The sequence below is a fragment of the Podarcis bocagei genome, assembly GCF_964188305.1.
Source record: "Podarcis bocagei genome assembly, chromosome: 10".
In the NCBI taxonomy this organism is placed as follows: domain Eukaryota; kingdom Metazoa; phylum Chordata; class Lepidosauria; order Squamata; family Lacertidae; genus Podarcis; species Podarcis bocagei.
This window is the reverse complement of record NC_138135.1, coordinates 32785093-32802697: the sequence shown is the minus strand read 5'-3', so window position 1 is coordinate 32802697 and position 17605 is coordinate 32785093. Positions and strand designations below refer to the sequence as shown.

The 17605-nt window shown below is 44.0% G+C and overlaps 1 protein-coding gene across 2 annotated transcripts in view; it reads left to right on the top strand.

The window, feature by feature from the left end:
* Positions 1–16457, top strand: part of SUN2 (Sad1 and UNC84 domain containing 2) — a 31663-nt gene extending 15206 nt beyond the window's left edge. For both annotated transcript variants that reach the window (XM_081211107.1, XM_081211108.1), the window contains exons 8-18: positions 586–707; positions 1633–1851; positions 2695–2772; positions 4085–4128; positions 5134–5299; positions 6402–6617; positions 8846–8930; positions 9501–9616; positions 10716–10883; positions 12255–12347; positions 12733–16457. In XM_081211107.1, coding sequence (XP_081067233.1) covers positions 586–707; positions 1633–1851; positions 2695–2772; positions 4085–4128; positions 5134–5299; positions 6402–6617; positions 8846–8930; positions 9501–9616; positions 10716–10883; positions 12255–12347; positions 12733–12849 — 1424 coding nt within the window. In that variant the 3' untranslated portion in view covers positions 12850–16457. The remainder of the gene's footprint in view (positions 1–585; positions 708–1632; positions 1852–2694; positions 2773–4084; positions 4129–5133; positions 5300–6401; positions 6618–8845; positions 8931–9500; positions 9617–10715; positions 10884–12254; positions 12348–12732) is intronic.
* Positions 16458–17605: the final 1148 nt, after the last annotated feature.

The following is a 17605-nucleotide window of genomic DNA, read 5'->3' as shown; positions in this document are numbered from 1 at the left end:
GATTCTGTCTGATCTCTTAATTTTTTAAAAATTTCCCCTTCTGGGGGGAAGCTGTAGCTCAGTGGGGGTCCACGTTTTGCATGCAGAAGGTCTCAGGTTCAACCACTGGCATCTCCAGGATGGATGGGGGAAGGCCAGACTTGGGGCTCTCCTGATGCTGCTGAACTATAACTCCCCCCATCCCTGAGCATTGGCCATGCTGGCTGGGGCTGCCAGGATTGGTTTGCCATGGGAGGCAGCATTGAGCTAGAAGAACCATGACTGCTTCCAAAACTGGTGTCCATTCCCACATCTTATGGTGAATTCCCCAAATTAATTTGTGTGAAGTTCTTCCTTCTATCCGTCCTGAGCTATGGTGCCAATCCATTTTATTGAGTGACCGTATGTTCTGGTGTTATGAGGTTGAGTTATATAAATCAGCCTACCCACGTAAGCCCTCATTTGAATATTGGTGTATATTCTGAAGTTTATATTTAACTAGATTTTTGTAAGTCAGACTGGACATCTGCTTTGACAGAATAGCCGGGTAAAGACCCATCGGATAAACCCAACTGTAACTGAACTCTCCTTACTAATCACATTTAGGTGCTTGGTATTTTTATCCTTTCGGACTCCACCCATCTGTGTTTTCTTGGGGATCTATGAAGCTGTCTTCTCCTGTTACCAAAAAGGGAGATGAAGCAAGAGATTTTGTTGCATTCTCGGAGGTGAGTACTATGTGGATCTCAGAGGTTCATCAGTAGGAGACACCCTGCAACATTTCTGCTCACCCCTCAGGCTGAGCTGAGCTAGGGAGTTCCCTCTTTGCTTCACAGGGATATAATTATATTCTTGTAAACATAGGTGGATTCATGCAGAGCCATATACTTTGCTGTTGGCTGTTTCTGAGCTGTAACCTGGGGTTAAGATGGTCATAAAATTCTAATGGGAACTATGGTGGGTGGTGCTGTGGTCTAAACCACTAAGCCTAGGGCTTGCCAATCAGAAGGTCGCAGTTCGAATCCCCACGACGGGGTGAGCTCCCATTGTCTGGTCCCTGCTCCTGCCAACCTAGCAGTTCGAAAGCACGCCCAAAAAGTGAAAGTAGATAAATAGGCTCTGGCGGGAAGGTAAATGGTGTTTCCGTGCACTGCTCTGGTTTCACCAGAAGCAGCTTAGTCATTCTGGCCACATGACCCGGAAAAACTGTCTGCGGATAAACGTCGGTTCCCTCGGCCAGTAAAGTGAGATGAGCGCCGCAACCCCAGAGTCGTTCGCGACTGGACTTAACTGTCAGGGGTACTTTATCTTTTTTATGGTGGGTTAAGAATCCAAGGGATAGCTCAGTCAGTAGAGCATGAGACTCTTAATCTCAGGGTTGTGGGTTCAAGCCAAACATTGGGCAAAAGATTCCCACATTGCAGGGGGTTGGAATAGATGAACAAAGAAAGAGCCTTGTTGCATCTGAAGCCTAGGATACATTTCCAGCATACATTTAAATGAAATAATTCTGGGAGCTGCAGTTTGTCAGGGGTGCAGAGAGCATTTTACATGATTCATTTTAGATTCTTTCTAATAAATTATGGTGATAGTAGCCTTATGTAGCTGCATCTCTCTCTCCTCCCCCCCCCCCCAATGCCCTGAATTTAAAAGGGACAGCAGCAGGTTTTGTCTCGGCTTCAGGCACTGGAGAGACATCTTGAGAGCCTGGAAGGTGCAGTTTCAGTGCTGGAACTGCAAAGAGGGGAAAAGACGGTGGAAGGGGCAGCCCTGTCTCATGACGATACCCTGTCACTTCTGGATGGGCTGGTGAGACGACGAGAAACCATCTTGAGAGAGGAATTCCGTGCAGAGTCAGACCTTCACCTCCAGGTAGGGCAGGAACAGAGAATGAAGGGGACATTTTGGCATCAAGGGGGAGAATTGACTTTAGGGCTACAAGCATGTTGACTTGTGCACATAACTGCTTAATTTCCAGTTTTGAACACTCCTCAGATTTGGGTATGAGCAGAGCCTGGATCCCTTTTTTGCATTCATGACGATTTGTGCTCATGGTATCGGGGTGGTTATACGCAATCTCACTTTCTATGTTGCTTGGGCCAGCAAAAGATTTGGAGTGGACATACTACTTTGTTTCCAATCGGTGCATGTCCTGTAGCTTCCTGATGAAACCTTGCAACGCTCTTGCTTCAGGAAACCATTAACTTGTCTGCAATCCTTGTTTTTCAGAGGTTTCTGAGAAATGGCTCTAGGGCACTCACTCAGGGGCAACCCTGACGCTGACATTAAACATGTCTTCCTTCTGCATGTTGCTCCCTACCCTTGCTTTAAAATAGCAGTTGCAGTTTGCTCGGTCTTGATCAGGATCATGGGATGGGAGAAGGGTCAAGCCTTTCCTCTGCACCATTTTTTCCACCTAAAAATGATCTCCTGAAGCTGCTGTTTGCAGCAAACAGCAGCAACAAGTGGGATCTTAAGGGGAGGTTTCTAGCAGAACAACATAGAGGGCAAATGCTTGAAAAAACAGGTTGTTACGCAATTTATCTGTAAGTAATGGCACAAAAATTACTTGCTGGAGCTTTAATTGCAGTTTTGCAATATGTCAATATTTTGCTTCATTGGTTTGTTTAACAAATTCAAAACCAAACTATTAATCAGTTATCAAACTTGTGCTTGTTTTTAAAGCTATATACTACTTCTCTTGTTTCCCTACAGAAGGAGTTGGATGCTTTTCGATCCCAGCTACGGAAGGATTTTGACAGTCTCTTGAAGAAAATATCCCAGGCTTCAGAGGTAAAACTTGACTTCTTATTTTAAGGATGCAATGTGTAGGGAAGGTTGTCATACCACCGGTGTTCACTTTCAAAGAATATTGGCTTGTTGTATCATATGAACCAAGGATCCTGGTTTAACACAGTTCCTGGTTGGTTAAACAAGCCAGCTCCAAAAACCATGGTTTGAAGCTTCTTGATAGTTTCTTGTGACATTCACTAGAGTTTGGTGTAAGCCAAGAATCCTTGCTCATACAACACAACAAGATGACATTTCTTTGAAATTGAAATTACTCTGCAGAATAACAGGAAGCTGCCCATACCAAGTCAGACAGTTGCCCAATCTAGCTCAGTGCTGTCAACACTAGCAGTAGCTCTCCAGAGTTTCAGACAAGGGGTCTCTTCCATCCCTATTGGGGGATGATAGAGATTGAAGCTGGGATCCTCTTCATGCTAAGCAGATGCTCTATGTCTGAGCTGTGGTCCGTCCCAGAAGTCATCGTCCTGACTGCACAGGAGGAGGAAGTGCTTGAACTTGCTGGAGCTTCTTCATGTTGCAATAAACCATGGTTTCTTGTTACATGTAGCTGAAACCACTGTCTTAACAGCTCTTGTAGTTGTAATGTGGTCCCCCCCCCCCATTTTTAATCCAAATAGAATATTTACAGTTTTCACTTTTTAGTAAAACATGTATAACCTTTACATTGATTATTTCAATTCTGTTTCACTGCATCTTTAAACATTACTAGGTGTGATGCAGCTGATCTAAACACATCTCCCACTAATTTAAGGGGGGTTTTAAGCATGTGCTTAGCTCTGTTTAATTAAATGAGGCATGCAAGCCAAACTTCTAGGGGGGGCTCTAACTCAGTGGGGGAGCATGAAGTCAGCTGATGGGCAGAAGAACAAGGCTTAGTCCTGCATTGGCTGTACATCCTGTTCTCTCCAGAGGCTGAAACAGAAGTGCAGGGGGTGAGGAAGGTCTGTCTTGAAGCAAAAGCAGCCTTTGAAGCAGTCTCTTGCTTCTCCCCTGTGTAGCCAGTGGTGAGTTGAAGAGAGGAGGCTCCTTTCTGCTCTCTTAAATGAGAATCATGGCGCTTCTTCAAAGAGGACTTTTGCAGATGGCTTTAACCCCTGCTCACCGACTGAGAAGTGGACAAAGAAGTAGTGAATGGTCCAAATAGAAGATATGTTATTATTCATCCATCCATCCCTTACTGTGGCTCCTCCAGTTGTGCTCCTCCAGTTCTAGTTACACACACGGTGCTGCACAAGCAATGGATTTTATTCTGCTTTGTTTCTATTTCCTGACCTGTGCTCTGTTTCTCCCACAGGAGACAGAAACTCGGATGCTCCAAATGACTTCGCAGTGGCAAAGGTAATTTGAGCATCCTCAAGAAAGAGTTTTCTCCTATGGCAGTTTTTGTCTTACGATAGCAGGAGGGCCAGGAATGCATGTAACCTGAGAGAGTTGTGTTTAAAGCGACATTGTTCTTAACTTGAAAGTGAAACTTACGTATTCTTGGAATAACAGGATGCATGAATAACCTGAGAATTTCTGTCAATGCTGTTCATACAATTTATCACCTTTTAAGTAGTGATGCTGACATATAATGAGCTGGTAAGATGCATGTTCAGTGCTTGTAATACTTGCTTATATTACAAGTCAACCCTGATTGTTTGGCCCAGAAACCTGTAATTAGTGGCTGAAATATGGTTTTAGGAGATTGGAGGGGGGGTCGCACATCATTGTTTTTAATTCATTTGCTGTTTGCACCATTGTGCTTTTAAGAAAGTGCTTTTTCTTAAGTCCTGTTGCAGTCAAAGATCAACTAGGAACTATGTGCTATTTTTTGATGGCAAGTACTTATAAAGAGGCATAGTCAGTTGCTGCCCTATTACCTACATTCAGAACATCTTAACTATTTATTCATTTGATTTTTTTTTTATCCCTCTCTGCATCCACAGTCTCACAAAGAGACATCCATGAGATCAACAGCAAACAAGACATATTGGAAATCAGAGCAGATCCACACCATCCATTTAAATCACATTCACACACATTTAAAGCACAACTTTCTCCAAAAGTTCCTGGGAACTGTAGTTTCACCACCTTGTAGAGCTACAGTTCACAGCAACCTTAAGCTACAGTTCCCAGGCTTCTTTGATGAAATTCATGTGTTTTAAATATACGTTGAATGAGCTTTAAATGTATGGTGTGGTACATAGCTTAGATTAGGCTGTCTGGTATGGGTTGATTTTCATGGGGTGGCTGTTGACTGATCTTCACAGCCAAACATAGTTTTTGTAGAACATTATTGGTGGAGGTAATTAAAGATACAACCGACTCTGAAGCACCTGAATTTTCATTTTGCTTTTGAAGCTCTACACAAGAAGGTCTGATGGGTAATTTCCAAAAGGAGATGGAAAGGCTGGAAGCGCAACTGACAGGCCTGAAAAAAGAATTTGTGGTCTTGGCCTCGGATCAGAAAAGGTTGTCAAAACATGTGGATTCTTTGCCAGGACAGATCAAGGAAATGCGGGAAGATGTAAGTTCATTTTATTTTATATATCATTTATTTAATACCTTTCCTCCAGCTCAAGCTGATATACATGGTTTCTCATCTCTGCATTTTAAGTCTTGCAATAAACCTGTGATTCCAGCCCAAGGTCTCCCAGTGACCTTCATAGCTAAGCCTTTCTTGGAAAGCTTTTATCTCTAGTGTAGTATAGCCAGGGAACTGGAGGTCTGCTCCTTTCTATGTAGGAGTGGACATGAACCAGGCATGGAGAGCCTCGGGGCCAAATTAAGTCTGTCGGACGTCCTAATTTTTCCTGCAAGGCTGTTTTCCCCAAACCACACTTAACCTTCCCTGACATCTGAGGTGTGTCATATGTGTGGCAGGTAAGAACATGGCTGCAAAGGAACAGTCTGGAGATTAAAGTGCATTACTGATGGGCGCTGACAGCAAGCCCTGCTTGCTGATCAGTGCTGAAAGCACATCTCATTGAAGTTATTTATTTATATTTTATTGATATTGTTATAGTAAATTAAAGTAAATAAACAAATGAATAGAAAAAGGAGAGGATACATCAGAAACATTTTTAAAAGCAGAGGAAAGCAGCAGAAACAAAATAAGCATACAATATAATTAAGATTACAAAACTATATAAGCTTATTGTTTCCCTCAAGTATATGTTGATTCATGTGTCACTATGGTTTCGACAAATGCATTCCAAATATTTATTAAATTTGTCGCCTGTTGTCACGATGACATCAGGTAAATGACAGGCGGGCAGCCCCACCCATCTGACAAAGTGGCCTGCAGGAGGTGGGAAAGGTCAGTGTCCAGCCTACGGATCAGCAAAATGTCAAAATTAAAAGATGTCAAAAGATGAAAAGCTGCAAACATTTTTGTTAAGTATCTCTGCCCCACCCATCATGCCCCTTAGAAAGAACAAATCTTCCAAGGTGGAAGCATTGCTGTTGCTGTTATTTAACAAATGTATACCCCTCCTTTCCTCCCAAGGGAGCCCAGGGCAGCTGTTGCTTGTTCTCAGTAATCTCTTTACATTCTCTCCATAGAAGGTCTGCAATTCACAGGAGGAAAAGTGTTTATGAAACCTGTTCTTCTCTTTGTTGGATTTCAGGTGGAAATCCAGTTTCCGATATGGCTCAGCCGATTCCTATCCCAGTCTAAAAGGGACGGGACAGGCAGTCTGTTTCTCCATCGTGAAGAATTAGAGGAACAGCTCCTCAACCTGGAGCAGAAGATCCTTGCCAAAGTCTCTGAGGACCAGCGGCTCTCTGCGCGAGATGTCGGGGTGGTACTCCAAAGGGAGGGTGTCATAGGAGTAACGGAAGAGGTGAGAATTCGCTTACCAATTGGCTGAAGTGGTTCCTCACAAGGGCATTTCCAAGAATGATGCTAAGATGGTGATGTAGAATATTACCTGTGTGTGTGTATTTAGAGGTCTGGAATGTGAAAGTAATATTGAGGAGCAACAATGAAAAGGCTACCTCACCCCCGCTAAATTTGGCTGAAGAAATGAAGAAAGCTTTGTGGGAAACCAGGAGTGAATTTTTGTCCTAGACTGAACACGTGCTCAGTGGCATCCTGTTCTTAATTCTTAGTCTGTGTCCTTTTTTAGTATACTTAGTACTGTAAGCCTGCAATTTGTGTGTTTTTAATTTGTGCACATTCACCTTTACACACTTGGCAAATTAAAAAAAAAATAAAGGGGGCAGGTGTCCGGGGGGAAAGACTCTGGCAACCCCCCACTCCATTGCACCCAGTGTGTTTAGATGATACGCGATTTTAGCTTTAGGCACGATCACCGGAATGTAAGTTATGGGCTTACTGTATACCTTAATTCTTAGCATATGTATTTGTATGTGAGTTTGGTTGCTGGACCTAAAGGTTCTAGTAAAAAAACAAAGTAGGTCTCCAATATCTAAAATGTCTCCAGCTCCACCTGCCTTAGCTGAGCCATAAACTCTAGCTCTCAACCCCCACATCTGCAATATGGGGCAAGGCTTTGTAAGAATGACTTATGTGCAGGTAGTGCTGTGAACACTGAAAATGCTGTATAAATGCCAATTATCATTATGAAGAAGCCAATGATCAGGCCTTCTATTCAGGGCTGAACCAGTCAGTCATGTTTGGTAAGGCTCTTCCCTGCCTCCCTTCTGCTCTCATGATTCTTCCAGGCCATTTCTCAACCCAGATGTCCTATGGCATCAGCACAGCCATGTCCAGCTGGTTGGTCTCTGTCCCTACACAGCCCAGGAATTCTTGAGGCTCCAGTGCTAATGCTATTCCAGGCTACATCAACAGAAGTATAGTGTCCAGATCAAGGGAAGTTCTAGTTCTATTCTGCCCTGATCAGACCACACCTGGAATACTGTGTCCAATTCTGGGCACCACAAGTTAAGTAGGATGTTGACAAGCTGGAAGGTGTGCAGAGGAGGGCAACCAAGATGATGCAAGGGTCTGGAAACAAAGCCTTATGAGGAGTGGTTGAAGGAGCTGTGCATGTTTACCTTGGAAAAGAAGAGACTGTGAGGAGATACAATAGCCACCTTCAAATCTCTCAAGGGTTGTCACATGGAAGAGGGAACAAGCTTGTTTTCTCCTGCTCTGGAGGGTAGGACTCAAACCAATGGCTTAAAGTTACAAGAAAGGAGATTCCAACTAAACGTACAGAAAAACTTTCTAAGAGTGAGGGCTATTCGGCAGTGGAATGGTCTCTTTCGGAAGGTGGTGGACTCTCCTTCCTTGGAGGTTTTTAAGCAGAGGTTGGATGGCCAATTGTCATGGATGCTTTAGCTGAGATTCCTGCATTGCAGGGAGCTGGACTTGATGACCCTGGGGTCCGTTCCAGCTCTACGATTGATTCTATACCTTTGACAACAGTGCAAGCAATATTTTGAGTGGCATATCAGCAGCCATCCATTAGGTGGCACCATCAGCCATCCCTTTGCTCCCTGACACAGTAATAACTCTTAACTTTGCTAATATATTTGCCTGCTGAATATTAAGCCTCAACTCTCATCCTAGGCAGTATCGGTTATTGACAAAATAGTGATCAGCTCTGCAGGGTTTGACAGTTCCTTATTTTTCAGGATGTCACTAACAATTTGGTGTGTAAGGCAGGAAGGAATGGTTAAGTCACAATTTATGGGTAATATGCAACTAAGTTCACTCAGAATAGACCCATTGAAACTAATGAATATGACTAAGTTGTGTCCATTAATTTCAATGGATCTACTCATTGAAATTAATGACACTAACTTTTAATATCACCCTATGCCTCTTCAACTGAGTAAAAAATGTGGCATGTTGTTCCCAGGCAAATTTTTGGCACAGCAGTCCCACCGGTCCATACGGTGCAGGTCTCATGTCTTAGTGGTCTGTTGATGCACCACTGATATGCAACCAGTCTCAGGATTTGCACCAGCCAAGCTATACCTGAATTCCTCAGGTAGCCTTGCCATTTGCACACTTTAGCCTGGCAGAATAGAACAAAACTGAAAAATAAGTTTTAGAATCCTGAGTTCTCGCCTTACATTCATTCCCTTTCTCTTGTTTCAGCAAGTTCACCACATTGTCAACCAGGCCCTGAAGCGCTACAGCGATGATCGCATTGGAATGGTTGATTATGCTCTTGAATCTGCAGGTATGCAAACTCTGGCTGGGCTGGTCTTTCTGTCCTGATAGCTGTCAAGAAAGGTGGCCCGTGAGCTAGAATTGGCATGATGTTGATTACATGATGTTGATTCCTTCCTGCTGCAGGAAGGAATTGTCTGAGAATCTTCTCTTTCACGTTAAAAACAACAACAACCATGCTTCTAGCCCTCATAGTGGCAAAGAATAACCTAAAACTTTGTTGCCAGTTTCTGTTATAAACTGAAAAACCAGAAAGGGTTCCCCCTCTGCATATCCACACCTATTTGTTTCTCAAATTTCAGCAATTTTTGTCTCTTCTGTCTCTCCTACAAGATTCAGCTTCTGCCCTCTCCCAAGAAAAGTTCCTAAACCCCAAATTGCCCATTCAGAATAATGCATGCAAATATGCATTGAATAGCCCAGTTGCAGTTTGGGAATATCTTATTGTTAGAGTGGGGAATGTTAAAGGAATGTTCAAATATCTTTTAGATTTATCAGCTGTCTGCATGAGCTCTCTTACTGCTTTGAGCAGAGGGAAAACCGATGTGTCTCTCCTTCACCCATATCTTTTTAACTACAGGGGCCAGTGTTATCAGCACCCGGTGCTCAGAAACCTATGAGACCAAGACTGCATTGCTTAGTCTCTTTGGGATCCCCCTGTGGTACCACTCCCAGTCTCCACGAGTCATTCTGCAGGTAGGTTTTATTAAAGGTACAATGGCCCTGCCCTACCTTTTCTTTGTTATCTTATTCTCCCCAAAGTGTCTGGTTCAAATCCACAATACCTCACCCAGCAGATTACCTTTTTATTTAGACCTTCATCCTAGAAGGTTGGTATGTATTGCGAATATCCACAACTACTCTATAAAGTAAGCTGGGACAGAGTGTATATGTGACTGGCCCAGTAAACTTCATATGCAAGCAGGTATCAATATAGTGGTCTCAAATGTTGAGCTGGAGAAAATATGCTGTGTGTGCTATTACATGCTCAAAGAGTATCAAAGCTTTGCATAAACTCCCCACTAGACAGAATCTGGAACCTGGCAGTTTAGCCTCCTGAGAAACTCTTGCTTTTTGCCTTGGGTTCTTTTGCCACTATTGCCCCGGTGTGTGGTCTGAAGGCACCTTGCTAAAGCTAAGCAGATCTGGCTCTGATCTATACCTGGATGGCTGGCTGCCTGCCCAGAAACTACATGTATGGCACTTTGGGTTCCAAGATGGAAGGAAAGCAGGATATTGATGTAAAAAATTAAACAGAACTGTGGCAGTAAATATAAAACCACCTTGTAGGAAGCAGAGAGGTAGTGAGTGCAGTAAGAAACAGGGGGTCTACATGACTTCATCACAAGGATGAGCCATATTCCACATTATAAGGGGAAGAGAGAAAGCACGTGACAGGACTGATTGCCATATTCAGCAGCATTCCCGTGTCAATTACAGCATGTCTTTCCACCTTGAACTCCTTGGAAATGAAAGGCGAAATGTATATTACGGATGGAGCAATTTGCTCCCTGACCTGCATGGAATTCCTAGTCACCTGCCAGGTGATTTGTTAAATACTTCTTAACAAATGTTTAAAAGTCCCTTTGCCCTGTTTTATATGGAATACGATAACAGTACCATAAGGTGCCAAGGGCTGTGTTAAATTTGTGAACAAGTACCAACCCAGAGTTCATTGTGTTTTCCCTCCTGGTCCTTGCATATTGGAGCATCATTTCTGCTTTCAGATACAATGGTTAAGTCTAACATATGGCAGCCTCTTACCTAAAACTCTGTGTGTTTGATTTAATTTCAGCCAGATGTCCACCCTGGGAACTGCTGGGCGTTCCAAGGCTCCCAAGGCTTTGCTGTCATTCGCCTTTCGAGCAACATCCGTCCCACAGCTGTGACGCTAGAACACATCTCCAAAGCCCTCTCTCCCAAAGGGACCATTCCCAGCGCCCCCAAGGACTTTGCGGTCTATGTAAGTCACTCTTTGCTTGGGACTGGGGGGGGGGGAGGATGTCGTAGATTGGGCAAGTTTAAAAGAGGCACACTGGAGATAATTTCCCATTCTCAGTCAGAAGAGGGAGGCTTCTCTCACACTTTGCTAGCAGAGGTTCCAATAGCATCCAGGGCTTTTCCACCAGAAGTCTCCTCAGATTTCTCTCTCTCCCCAAAGTACAGCAAGATGCCCTTCATAAATTTGCCCAACTGGGTGGTCAGATGCACAGCTATTTAAGGCCCCATCTGCACGATATACATTTAAAGCAATATTATTCCACTTTAGACAGTCGTGGCTTCCCCCCCAAAGACTCCTGGGAACTGTAGTTTGTGAAGTGTGCTGAGAGGAGGCCCCTATTAACCTTACAGTTGACAGATTTCCCTGGGAAGAAGGACTGATTGTTGCTCAGCATCTTTAGCAAACGGTACTTCCCAGTAAGCTTCATGACCAGGGGGGATTTGAACCCTAGTTTCCCACGTCCTAGTCTGACACTACACCACACTGGCTCTCAGTTCAATCATCAGCTTTCACCCACCTGGTGTCCTCCAAGTGTTTTGGACCACAACCTCCATCAGTTGTGCTGGCTGAGGCTTATGGGAGTTGTAGTCCAAAGAGTCCCATGTTGGCCAAGGCTGATGTGCAGTGTGAATACAGATGCACCAGGCAACCCAAGAGTCTGGGGTGAAAGGAGCCATTTGTTAGACACCTTGGGATCATTAATGATGAAGTTTGGGTTGGTACAACCAGGAGCCAAGACTGCAGGCATATGTACGATGCATACTGATGTTAGTCTTTGTCCAAGTGCACTGCTGCAGCTCCCCCACCTCCCTAAGAATCCTGGGAACTGTAGTATGAATGTCTTGAAATTTCATTTGGAGCCCAAGGCCCGTCCTGCAGAACTGCAATTCCCAGGGTATTCAAGAGGGACAGAATAAATCAAGACAGTATAAGGCACTGCATTCACATCACACTTTTACAGCACATGGCTTTTCTCAAAAATCCTGGGGATCATAGTTACCCCACTCTCAGAACCCTTAACAAATGACGGGTCCCAGGTGTGGAGGTGTGAGATTCCAAAATTGCACCTCTGGGAAAGGAGGAAGAGGCATTGACGTTCATAACTACCATCAGCCTTCTTTCCCCACCCCTCTACTGCTCCCATTTGTCCCTTACCTCCTCGTAGCCCTGTGTGTTTCATTTTGGCATGCAGCCACAAGACTGGCCTTTAACCGCACTTGTGTCCCTCTCCCCTCTCTGATCCTGCGGTTGCTCTGATCTCCCCACGGCCCTCCCCTCCCCATTCTCTCACCCCCTTCCCTCCTTCTCCCCAACCTGTTTTTGTTTCCACAGGGCTTAACAGAAGAAGGGCAGCAAGAGGGCAGCCTCCTTGGCCAGTTCACGTACAGCCAGGATGGGGATCCCATCCAAACATTCCACTTGCAGGTAAGGAAGGAAAAGGTGCAAGGTTTGAAGGGTGGTGGTGGGTCGAAACCCTAGCCCAAGGTAGAACTGGAGAGTGTGGTAGCTTTTGGGAAGCTACCTCAGACTGAATCAGGTGACTTGGTCCATCTAGTTCAGTATTGTCTACACTGATGGGCAGCTGGTCTCCAGGGTTTCAGGTAGGGCAGGGGCCCTCTCTCAGCCCTACCTGAAGATGCCAGTGTGAGCAGTGCCAGAGCATCTCACAGGAGAGGGTGTGGTAGAGGAGGCGGCATGGCAGCCCTATGTCTCCAAAGAAACAAGCTTGATGCTTCTCTGGCCCTCCTCAATATTTTGCCTTTCTCTCTTCCCTTTTCCCTCCCTGCTTCCCCCTTTTTTACATCCTCAGGATGAAGGCAGGATTGCAGCTTTCCAGCTTATTGAGCTTAGAGTTCTCAGCAACTGGGGCCACCCGGAGTACACCTGTATTTATCGTTTCCGCGTGCATGGGGAGCCAGTCCCTTAACCCCTCCTGCATGCCGCAGCCTTGCTCACTGGCTACCTCAAGTTCTGCGCCTCAGACTGACAAAAGGCAGACGGAGAAAAGCAGTGTTGGAAAGGAGAGCAACTTGGGATGAGTGATGCTTCTTTTTGTTACGAGGGGAAGCATGGAGACTTCAAAATTCCTATCCTGGTCAATTGGTTCTCTCCTAAGGGCAGGGGGTTGGGGGTACCTTTCAGTATGCAGAGGGAGAAAGAGGGCTTCTTGATTTTTGGTATTTTATATTCAGCTTTTTGAAAAAAACAAAAGCCTATGCAGTTCATCTCTTTCCCCTCCACCATCAAGGAAAAATAGTTTCTGGGTGTTCCTTTAGAAAGCTGTGCCATGATACTGTCATAGTTCTATCAGTGTTTATGTAATAATATTATATTTTGGTGGGGGGGAGTGCATCTATGGATTTTTTCTTTGATAAGGGCAGTAAGAGACCCCATGCTGTTGTTTTTCCCTTTCCTGGGTTGGAAAGGTTTAATTTTTCGTTTACCACACTGTAAAAGGTGGTTTGGCGTTGGCTGCAAAAGTAGCCTGCACAATAGAAAAAGACAAGAGGGGGAAATTGATGTTTATTTAAATGAGAGAGGCTGCAATCCTAACCAAGCTTACTAGCAAGCAAGCCCCATTTTGCTTAGTGGGAATTACTTCAGCGTGAACATGCATGGGCTTGCCCTGTCAGGTTAAGTATTTAACAACAAAGGCTGCCATGTTGAAAGATGGGAGAAGAGTCTACTTTACAGTGCTCAGAGTTGGTTTTCTAATGGAACTGCTTAGCTCTGCTAATATGTGTCACTGTTGGAACTCATTCCCATTCTACAACGCTTAATTTTCTAGAGGGAATGAATATTGTCTGGCCAGCACGGTCGTGCTTGCTTAGCCTAACTCCCAGGTGTGGCAGGGCTGCTTGTTAAGTGGCAAGGGAAAGCATTCTGTACATGTTCAGAGACACCCATTATCTCAGAGAATGTGCCCCAACCTTAAAATAGAGCTTACAGGGCCTTGATGAGCCCTGCTTCAAATAAACTTCATTTTCTTCCATTGTAAAGGAAACAAGGGGTGCTTGGCTCTTGTTCTGCAGGTTTTAACTCACATGCTGCTGCAATGCCCAGTGGGTTCATATGGTCAAAAAGGGTGAGGAAAATCTTTCCACGTTTCTGCACGTGATCCCCACGTGCAGTAAGACAAGGTAGCATAAGCAGCTCAAGTTCTGAGGTGGTACAATGGACAGCCTTGCATTTTCCCGTCCATACTAGCAGAAGAATAAAGGTGGGATTTCTCTCCCTGCTATGCCAGTTTTTATTTTAATTTGCAACGGATATTTTAAAAAATGGCATATATACCCATCTTTACTCTGAAGTGGTACGCTCTCTGTGATTGCCTCATTCTTCTGCAATATATAGACTAGCCCATACGGGAAATCTCATGACTACTTGGGTAAGGTAATAGAGGTCAGAATTTGTTACATTTGCTTAACATTAACATTTGCCGACTAGTTATTTATAGTAAATAGGTATCTGTAGTTGCCAGCAGTAACAGTTGTACTCTGGAGGGACAGCCTTCCTGGTATGGATACAGTATCTCATAAAATAGTGCCTTCATCTAGGCTTTTACCAAACTTAAGGCTGAAAACACATGGGCAGTGCTGAGTAATGAAAATTTCTGAACTGAAATTAATGTAGGAGCAATCAGGGTTTCTTTCCTACCTGCCTTTTATTTTCAGGGCAAGCTGGCTGTGCGGAGTTCCGATAAGCTAGTACTTAACATAAGCAGGAGGCTGTGTCCTTCCCACCTCCCTTCCAGCTATCTGTGGAGAGTGCTGATTGCCACAACAGCTGGCCCATCGCTTTTCATTTGGGCTTGGCCATAGCAACAATGTCCATTTAGGGATGGCACCAAATAAACATTTAGAAATATAAGACATACGGGCATTTGGGGAACTGGCAAAAGCTAAGTTGTGCCTGAAAAGGGGAGTGAGAAGCTGCAAAAATTCATACTGGCCGCAGATTTGTTATGTCAGTGGAGAAGTCAGTGTGGCAAGAGGAAAAACAGGGCTTGCCCCATAGCAGAAAAACCCACTCTCACTCCTGGAGGGAAAAGCATTTGTCTTCATCCTAAATCCCAAGAGGAGTGGGCTAATGCTGTGTCCAGCTTGAGTAGTTCCCCAAGCTATATAGAATACATCTAGTTTCTCAACTATATTGAGGGGCCAAGTAGACTCTTGAGTAAATATGATCAAGGGCACAGTTGCACACCTTTTGAGGATGCTATAACAGGAAAGTGGCATTAGTTATGTGTAGAAGCCACTTTGGCAGTATATAAATTAATTACATAATGACACACATCAAGTAGATAAGGGGTTGAACAGAAGACAAGCTTCTGTGTGATTCTAAGAAACAGAACATATCCATAAGGAAATAACAGTATTACATGGATCTCACAGCTTCAGTGTTAAAAAAGTCATAAGGATTGATGAAGGTAGTTCAAATGACAAGAGGGCAGCTTTCCTATTTTAAACCTGAAACCATGAGTGGTGGTGGGATTTAGCATACACTCACCTCCACCCCAACAACAGCTTTTGCCTGGATGCTTCTGGTAACACATAATCCTGATTATAACTAAAGGGCCTAGCATTGCTAACTAAACACATTATCTATCTATCTATCTATCTATCTATCTATCTATCTATCTATCTATGCATTCTTGCTAAGCTACTGTGGAAGTACATCAACACAGTTTATCTTCTAAGCATTTCACAGCTTCCCCAGTCTGGTGCTGTTAGCTGCTCCAGCTAACACAACCATGCGGCTTGCAGGATCAGTTAAGATGACCTGCACTATTAGAAGAGGCACATCATTCTGTCAGGGTCCAGTGATAACTGCTATGCTCTTTGGTCTATGGCAGAATCCTTGTGAAGTGTTTTGATGCCCTTGCATGCAACAAGAGAATAAAGGCCAGTTCCAACAGTTTTTTTTTCCTAGAAAGCAAGTAGAAGGACCACATGGTCAAAAGCAACTCTTGCTTTATATCAGGCAGGAGTTGCATCTGACATGCAAAAGCAGCATTCTGGAAGGCGTGCGTGTGCGGTTTGCATTACAAAAATACATTGGCCAGGTTTTCCTGCTTTTTTCATCTGAAATACAGAATAAAGGCTAGGAAAAAAAACCAGGCTGTTACAGGAGGGTGGATTGCGGTTAAACCTTAGGAGAAACTTCTTTAAAGGTAAGAGCAATCTGACAGTGGAACCAATTGCCTTGAGGGGTGCTGGGCTTTTGCTTACTGGATGTCTTTGAGCAGATAGCTATTAGCTGGGAGTGATACAGCTCCAGATTCTCTGCAGCGATGGGGCAATGTTGGGCGAGGTAGCCTGAAATTAGGCAGTTTTAGAGGCTTGCTTCAGCTCACCATGCTTGGTAGGCAACCTGTTGTGCTTCTACAAAGCACTAGGTCAACTTATGGTTTTGGGGTGGGGTGGGATGAGGTGGGAATTTCTAATAAAAACTTGGGTGTTTTTTGTAGGCAAAAGAAAATATAGGTAACTTACTCTTGTCTTTGTACTCTCCAAAAGATGAGGGGTGTAATAAGCACTGATTTTTACCTGTTCTCTACTCCTCATAAAAGAGGTTGATGGCTAGGTTGTACTTGGGAGAAAATGGAGAAGTCTGTTTAGGGGTGTATAAATCCCATGTTGATCATTGTAGGGTAGTTTCCCACAGTTGGGCTCCATACAACAATTTATGTAGATAGGCTTCTCTGCTCTATTAGTTGCATGGAAAGAAAGGATGTGTTTAACAGACCCTAAGTGCAACAAAGTGATTAAAAATCTAGAGTGACCAAATGAACATTCAGTGAGCTTATGAATGAATGCATTTGGAAAAGCATGAAACTTTCCTGGTCCTAGGGTCTACTCAAAGCCACACCAAGCAAAGAGTCAACAGTTGAAGAATGCTGGTGATTCATGCACATAATGGCTTCATGACCACTGTAGGCATTTCATGCTTGTGTCAGCTCCGACCAGTAGCAAGGTGCTCAGATGGCATTTGCAAGGTGACAGCAAGTAGGAGGCACCTTCCAAAGCATGACTTCTTTGCCCGCTCCCTTTACTTTTGACCTGGCCTGTTGTACTCTGTAAAGCACCATGCACACTGATGGTGCTGTATTAATAATAATGATTCTCCTATGAAAACAGTTATGTACAAAGTGTGCTTGGATTTGTATCTAAGACTGTATGTAGCCTGTTGCAAATGCTGCACTGTTCCGTTCCTTATTTTCTATCTCTGGATTGTAATTTATGCCTATGCAAAAGAAACTCGAGACAATAAACAATTTTTTTTAAAAAAGGTGAAGCTGACCATTGGTGAAGAGGGGACACTTTTTGGCCAGGGTGAAGGCTAGAAGCATTAGCGAGAAGAGACTATGCTGTAAATAAGTTGCATTGGAGCTGTTGTCACTGTCCACATTTCTGTTCCTTCTGCCTGAGGTTTTTCTTTAGTCCACTGCTTTCCCCGGGAAACCCCACTGTTTGATGCTTGTTCCAATTCAGCAGTAATCTGCAGAAAACTTGATTGACATTTGTTCCAATTCAGTGATACACAGCAGGTTTTCCTAGGGAAAGCAGCGGGACTGAAGAAAAACCTCTCAGACAGGAGGTACAGAAGTGTGGATGAGCCCTCAGTCAGTGCAGGACACACACATTCAAACTCAACATTATGAAGCCAATTAGAGGGGGGGA